The sequence below is a fragment of the Pinus tabuliformis genome, chromosome 6 (assembly GCF_031772625.1).
Source record: "Pinus tabuliformis cultivar Carrire ecotype Pingquan chromosome 6, CPIR1, whole genome shotgun sequence".
Taxonomy (NCBI): domain Eukaryota; kingdom Viridiplantae; phylum Streptophyta; class Pinopsida; order Pinales; family Pinaceae; genus Pinus; species Pinus tabuliformis.
The window spans coordinates 1,508,202,269-1,508,210,031 of NC_142292.1; the positions used below are offsets into that span (position 1 = coordinate 1,508,202,269).

Sequence of the window (7,763 nt, forward strand, 5' to 3'; positions counted from 1 at the left end):
AACTCGAGCGGGCAGTGACACTAGATTTTTGTGAGTATTAAGATTATATTAAGATTAATTTGACTTTAAGAACTCGAGAGGACAGTGACACTAGATTTTTGTGAGTATTAAGATTATAATAAGAATAATTTGACTTTAAGAACTCCAGAGGACAGTGACACTAGAGAAACTTTATAGAGAACTCAGTTTTGACCTTAATAACCTTATTTTGACTTTAATTGCCAAAGCGGATAATGACGCTACAGCGACATTATTTTGAACTTTTTTGACTTTAACGACGCCCGAGGAGGATAATGTCCGTAGAGCAGGAAATCGTCGTTACCTCCGCTGGTTAGATTTTTTTATTGGAGGAAGAGTACTGGGTTAGGTCTATCGTGGATGCCTTAAACTCCAAAGGGTTTTTATCAATCAGTACAGGGAATTTGGTTTATCTTTCTAGATAGGTTGGTGGGGTTGCTTCAGGTTCCAGAATATAGTGACATATCTATGAGCATAAATATCTAGATAGTTGGTTTATGGATCTATCAGATAAATGAATTAATTGTGAGTTTTTTTAAAGTTAATCAATATTAGTTATCATCAATATGATAGTTGTTTCCATAATAAACTACATTAATTGATTAAAAAAATATCAACAATTATTTCATTTATATAATAAATCAGGAAAACAAATATCTAAATATAATTCGAATCTCACTAACTCCATCCATCCAGGACAATCCGCAGATTCCGAAAATTTAAAAAACGAAGAAAAAAAACTGATTTTCTTGATTTCGATGTTGTGTCCATTTGTTCCCTCATAGTCTGCAACCTTAACCTAAGCTGCAGAAATCCACACTCACAATGTATTCAAGGAATTCAAAGATTCCATTTGTTTGGAATTTTCTTCGGGAAATGTAATGCTCGCACGGTTAGGGCAGCTCTATATATAGCCGAGCAAGGAAACCGAAACCCTATAGTTCCAATAAGAAACGAGTAGTAATGGCTCTTGTTTCAATAGCGCCGTTAGTTTCCAGATCGGGCGTCCCCAAATCGTTTATCAAATCCACGACTTATGTTTCAGTTCTCTGTCGGGAACGTCCAACTGTTTCAGTTGTAAGGACAAAGAAATCTGCCGGACCAATAACTATGAGTGTGAGCAGTGATGCAGAGAGACGCGTAGGCAATCATCATTCCAATGTCTGGGAGGATGATGTCATACATTCCCTCTCAACGTCTTATGGGGTATGTAACTTCATCTCATTTTATTCCTGTACAGTTTCACTTTCATTCCTTCAGAATTAATGGATTAAGTTCGCAGAATATACCATTGATGAATTTCTGTACTAATGATGATTAACATTCAATAAAACCAATTGAATTTCACCGTGATCAGGCACCTGTATATCGTGAACGGGCGGAAACGCTCATTAAAGATATCAAACTTCAATTTTTGAGTGTCGTGGAAGGTAGCAGTGATGATGATTTAATCAAACGTCTTCAGATCGTTGATACTATTGAATGTCTGGGAATTGATCGACATTTTCAACCTGAAATAAAAGTAGCTATGGATTACGTTTACAGGTTAAGCGTTTTTCCAGACATACATGAATCTGATTTACAATTTGTAGGATTTACTGGTTGCATGTGCCTCTGGATGATAGTTGCTTGTTTCTTGATTATTAAACCCTCATTGATAATGAATAGATATTGGAACGAGAGGGGCATCGGACTGGGTTCAAAAGATTCCTTCATCAAAGATCTCTATTCCACAGCTTTGGGATTTCGGGCACTCCGACTGCATCGATATAATGTTTCTTCTGGTCAGCTACATTCAAATATACCCTACATATAGTTTAACATTAAAAGAATGCTGAGCTTAATTTTACAATAAAAGAATTGCAGAACTTTTTTTTAGGGTTAGCTACTTTAAAATATACCCTACTTATACTTTAATAATAGAAACAAAATGGTGAATTTATGTCAATTTCAAATTTCAAAAATATGTATGAATCTCTTCTTTGAACCCACTCCGGTCATTCGATTCCAAAATATTACCGGAATCATGACGATACAAAAAACTGAGCTGGAATTACTTCAACTTCAATAAAATGTTGGATACTTTAATTTTCATAACATATCATGCCTTTCATGCCACAGCTGTTTTAGACAATTTCAAAGATGAAAACAGGCAGTTCTTCTACAATTCTAATGGTGAAGAAGGAAAAGCTGATATTTTAACCTATCATGCCTTTGATGCAACAGCTGTTTTTGACAATTTCAAAAATGAAAACGGACAGTTCTTCTGCAATTCCAGTGGTGAAGAAGGAAAAGCTGATAAAGAAGTGAGAAGCATGTTGTCATTATTCCGAGCTTCAAACATTTCGTTTCCCGGAGAAAAAGTCATGGAGGAGGCAAAGACATTCGCAACAGAATATCTAAACCAAGTTTTAACAGGACAGACTGTAATGGAAAGCCTCAGCAGAGAAGTAAGTTATAAACACTCGAGCAGTAAGTTATAAACACTTTTTTTTCAAATTACCATATTGGCTGGTCAAACAATTAAATTACCTTCAGTTTATCAAATTCTGTAATATTTTTAGAATTATGTCATCAGCACAATTCTGATTTCTGTTGTCCAGGTGAAATATGCATTGGAATTTCCATGGCATTGCAGTGTGCCTAGATGGGAGGCTAGGAACTTTATCGAAATATATGACCAAAACTATTCATGGCTCAAGTACTAACCTTGTCCATAAGATCTTGATTTCAATAAGTTAAGAAAAGAAATGGATCTTGCATTTTATTAAGTGTTCTGACAACACGCTAATCTATGTTTGCCACCCACTATTTCAGATCTAATATTAACCAAAATATTTTGGAGCTCGCGAAATTGGATTTCAACATTCTGCAATCCATGCATCATAAAGAGCTGCAACTTATTTCAAGGTTGACTCTTATTTGATAATAAGGATGATCCTTATCAACTTATTTCAAGGTTCACTGTTATTTGATAGTATGACCAATAGCCTTATTGGATTGTGTGTTTTTTTTTAAATATATGGGAACTTTAGGTATAGGAGTCAATGTAAGAGGTTAAACCATTAATTTTGTTTTTATTTTTTAAAATTTAAAATATTTTTGAAATTTGCAATCTGATTTTTTTTTCAAAATCTATAATCAAATTGATATATGTACTCAAATAGAATTTAAGGTTATGCTTATATAGATTATAGATTCTTAAAATACATAGGGTAAGAGATAAAATAATTAACCTTTCTCTTGACCTAAATCTGCAATCTATTTAGGATACTCTAAATCCAACATATAAAATAAACTAATTTTTCAATGCTATTTTTTGAAAAGTGTTTTAGTAAAAATTTATTGAAATCATAAGTTTGACAAGTGAACTCTCCATAATCTGAGTGCCCAGGAGTTTTTGAGTGCTGAATCTATTTATACAGTCAAAAAAACCAATTTAAACAATACAAATCAAAATTTGATCACAAATTTATTAACCAAATTCTAATTAAAAATCAACCAAAAACTCTAAAAATCATACTCAAAAACTACACCGATCAAATAGCATAAGAGGATAAAATAGATTCGGTATCTGATCAGTCTGATTGATTGTCAGTTTAGTGGCCTAACAGTGTGCAGTGCGTCAATTATGTGCATAAATGTATAGGTGGTGGACAGAATCATATCTGCCGCACGTGGCTTTCTATCGGAAACGCCATGTGGAGCTTTACTTTTGGGTGCTTACAGGCATATTCGAGCCCGAGTTTTCTTCCAGCAGAATTTCCTTTACAAAAATTTCTACAATAGCAACTGTTCTAGACGATCTATATGATACTTACGGAACTTTGGACGAAATCAGAATCTTCACAGAGGGAGTGAGGAGGTAAGATCAAATTCAAATTGTAGAGAATATCATGTAGAAATTGGCAGGGATCCATTCATTCTTGGTTTCTGAGCCCGGTATAACTTTCTGTGCCATTTTCAGATGGGATATTTCATTCGTAGCCTGCCTTCCAGACAACATTAAAAAGATATTCGAGTTCTTCATGAAGACAGCTAATGAATTGGCTGCTGAAGTGGAAAAAACACAAGGGCGGGATATGCAAGCTTACATAAGGAAAAATGGCGTATGTATTATTTACTAATTTATTATTGTAAATTTTGAGAATATTTTCAAATTTAATTAATAGTTTTACCATACTACTATCAATTAGATTCCCATAATCTATAATCCCCATTAAAAATGGCATGTACCATTTATGTATACAGACAACTGGTTTGGAATTTAATTAACAGTAATGAAGTTAAACAATTAACCTTGCTACTATGGATAAGATTCACCATAATCTATAATCCCCATAAAAATGGGATCCACCATTTATGTATACAGACTAGGCCAAACATATTTCAGCTTACTGTATTTAATGGGTTGTTGCCTCATGTTTAGTGGGAGCGATACCTTGAGTCTTATCTGCAAGAAGCGGAATGGATGGCGGCTGGATATGTCCCCTCGTTTAATGAGTACTATAAGAATGGCCTCGCTAGCTCAGGGATGTGTGTGTTAAATTTGATTCCGCTTCTGTTAATGGGTCAAATTCTACCAGACGACATTCTGAAGCAAATATTCTATCCATCCCAGTTCCATCACTTCCTAGAGTTGACGATCAGACTCAAAGATGACGTAACAGATTTCGAGGTATTTGGTATTAATTTCTTTTGTTGGGTTGTTGAATTGACTTAGTGGGATTTGAATTTTGGTTAGTTCTTTTCGCTTGTTTAATGGGAGGTTTGAATTTTCAAATTACAAGGATTGCAAATTGAATTGGCGATCATTTTAACATTTTGAATTATGTGTGAAGCTGGAGAAGGAACGCGGGGAGGTAGCTTCAAGTTTAGAGTGTTATGTGAAAGACAATCCGGAATGTACCCGGGAAGATGCTTTAAATCATATGAAAGGCATCCTGGATCTTTCTGTCAGCCAACTGAATTGGGAATTTCTAAAGCATGACAATGTGCCGCTGTGTTGCAAAAAGTTTACTTTCAATCTTGCACGAGGCATGCACTTCCTCTTCAAATACAAAGATGGCATATCCATTACTGACCAGGAGATAAAGAACCAAATAATGAAGGTTCTTATAGACCCGGTGCCACTCTGAATATTTATGGCTATGGGGAAGAGCGTTATATCTTTAAGGATAGGGAGTGTTAAAAATTGTAATTACCCTTGCATTCAGAAGAGTTAGTTAAGTCCAGTGAGTTTGAGTAAGGAAAAGTTTAATTTAGAATTGTGATAATTAAGTTTGTGTAATCAATAGAGAAGAGTAGCAACTCTTATGGTTTGTCAATAGAGAAGAGAAATAGAGAAGAGTAGCAACTCTTATGGTTTGTCAATAGAGAAGAGAAATAACTCTTGTGATTTGTCTTTTAATTATTGTGTTTTTCTTCTTCTTTGCTTTTCCAACAAATACATCAGATGGTTGATGGTCTGATTTCAATGTATCTAGGATAATGAATTTGAAATGTGAATTGTTGTGAGAAAGATATTGATATCTTATTATTAATTTTAATAATAATTTTGGAATCATTGAAATGTGAATTGGTGTGAGAAACATATTGATATCTTATTATTAATTTTAATAATAATTTTGGAATCATAATTTGTTTATATTATTGAATCATATTTTAAATATCAAAATGCTTAGTAAATTTCAAAATATAGTTTTACTTCTAGTTATTATTACATTATAAAAATCAATATTTTAATTTTAATTTTTCAATATAAAAATATGCTTAATATGATGTAATATAGAATTATTTGATATAAAGATAATTTATAATGAGGTAAGCCCATGTAGTCTTGGATATATGGTGATGGTTGTGATGTTAAGACACTCTTAGAATTTAAGTCACCTATTCAATTCCGTGTCATATTCTGGTGTTATTCTTGGACATGACCATGTAGCCTCATCACTGGTTAACTTACAAAGAAAATCTAGAATAAGGCAAAGATAATGTAGAATGAGGCAAGAAGACATGATTTCCAAGAAGAGATGATGGTCATCCTACATGTAGCTGGAATCCATATTTCATAGAGGGATGCTCTTCGATAAAGGATAATTATTATAGTTAAAATTATTTTCTTTGAAAAATGGTACCCTCACTAGAGTAAGATAAATGGGTCCCTAAGATTCTAGGGTATGATTATGAGATTATTTATAAGAAAGGTAAAGACAATGTTGTAGTTAATTCCTTATCCCAACAATTTGAGGACGATGGGAGGACATGAAAACTAAATCCAAGATTTTAAGTTTACCTATGACACTTGCCAAAGAAATAAGCGAGAGATAATGAATATTCTAAGTGAATTACAACCTCTACCAATTCCAACACATATATGGGATGACATCAATATGGATTCATAGTGGCATTTTCACTGGTGCATAACAAATCAATGGTCATGGTGGTAGTCAATTGTCTCTCCAAATATACTATTTTTTGTGTGGTTGCATCCATTTTTTGTTTCCTTAAATGTCTTCCTTCATTACATTTTAAATTTAAATGGCATAACTACTTCTGTTGTTTCAAATTAGGACCCTACCTTCATTAGCAAATTTTGGTAGGAGTTGTTTAAACTATAGGGTACCCAACTAAAAATGAGCATTGCATGTCACCCCCAAAAAGATGGTCAAATTGAAGTGGTGAATAAGTTCCTAAAAACCTATTTGAAATGTTATTCCTCTAAAAGAGCCACACCAATGGGAACAATGGCTCCCCCTCATAGAATGGTGGTACAATACATCACATCAGCGAGCTACCAAAATGACCCCATTCCCCATTTGAATTTTTTTATGGAAAAAAAAAAATTTCAGACACTTCATATTTATGAGGCCCTTCCAAAAGTTTAGGTAGTGGATCACACACTCAAAACTAGAGAATCTATTCTCTACATACTAAAATGCAATTTGGTTATGTATCAAAAAAAAAAGAAGAAACAAACTTCAAACATTAGTTTATATATGGGGATTGTGTGTTTCATCAACTTTAACCCTATAAACATTGAATAAACATAACTAAAAGTCAAAATACCTCAAAATTAGCACCAAATTTCTATGAACCCTATCATATCCTTCATTGCATTAGACAAGTGGCCTATAAATTGGCTCCTCTTAGGCCATGCTAGCAACCACCCAATGCTTCATGTGTCTTCTCTAAAGAAGGTGATGGGATTGAAGTGTAAGGTGCAAAATAGCTTATGATAACTTGATGATAAGGCTCCATTTGAAATCAACTTAAATAAAAATTGAACAGAAGAGAGTATCAATTACACCAATACACAATTAGTAAAGTATTGATCTAGTGTAAAGGCATTCCACCCACCCAAGGATGTCACATAAGAACCAACCATGATTATGTAGCAATTTCCTCATATTTAATCTTGAAGACAATGATACTTTCAAATGGGGAGAGCATGTTAAGGCCATACCCTAACCTCCCTATTTTAAGCTACCTATAAGTTATTTACTTGTTATATAAAAATGTCCTCTTTAAATAGAGAATATTGGATAAGTAGTAATTGGTACTCATTAGTGATTAAATCACTAGTAATTAAGGTTTTCATATTATTTAAATAAATAAAAGACTGTGGAATATTTGTAGTTGTTTTATTTGAATTTTTGTTGGATAAAAAGTCACCTCATCTAAAAATGAAAGTGAATATTACTTCTTTCTACCTATTATCTTAATCCAAAAATAGCTCATTCATT

General features: G+C 33.3%; 1 protein-coding gene across 1 annotated transcript; it reads left to right on the forward strand.

Moving 5' to 3' along the window:
- Positions 1 to 751: 751 nt before the first annotated feature.
- On the forward strand, positions 752 to 5,502 carry LOC149264381 (delta-selinene-like synthase, chloroplastic). The gene is made up of 10 exons (XM_089389628.1): positions 752 to 1,224; positions 1,376 to 1,563; positions 1,687 to 1,802; positions 2,245 to 2,468; positions 2,622 to 2,719; positions 2,836 to 2,928; positions 3,668 to 3,883; positions 3,986 to 4,127; positions 4,448 to 4,696; positions 4,860 to 5,502. Exons 1-10 carry the CDS (start codon positions 982 to 984, stop codon positions 5,154 to 5,156), a joined length of 1,866 nt encoding a protein of 621 aa, XP_089245754.1. The 5' UTR covers positions 752 to 981; the 3' UTR covers positions 5,157 to 5,502.
- The last annotated feature ends 2,261 nt before the right edge of the window (positions 5,503 to 7,763 follow it).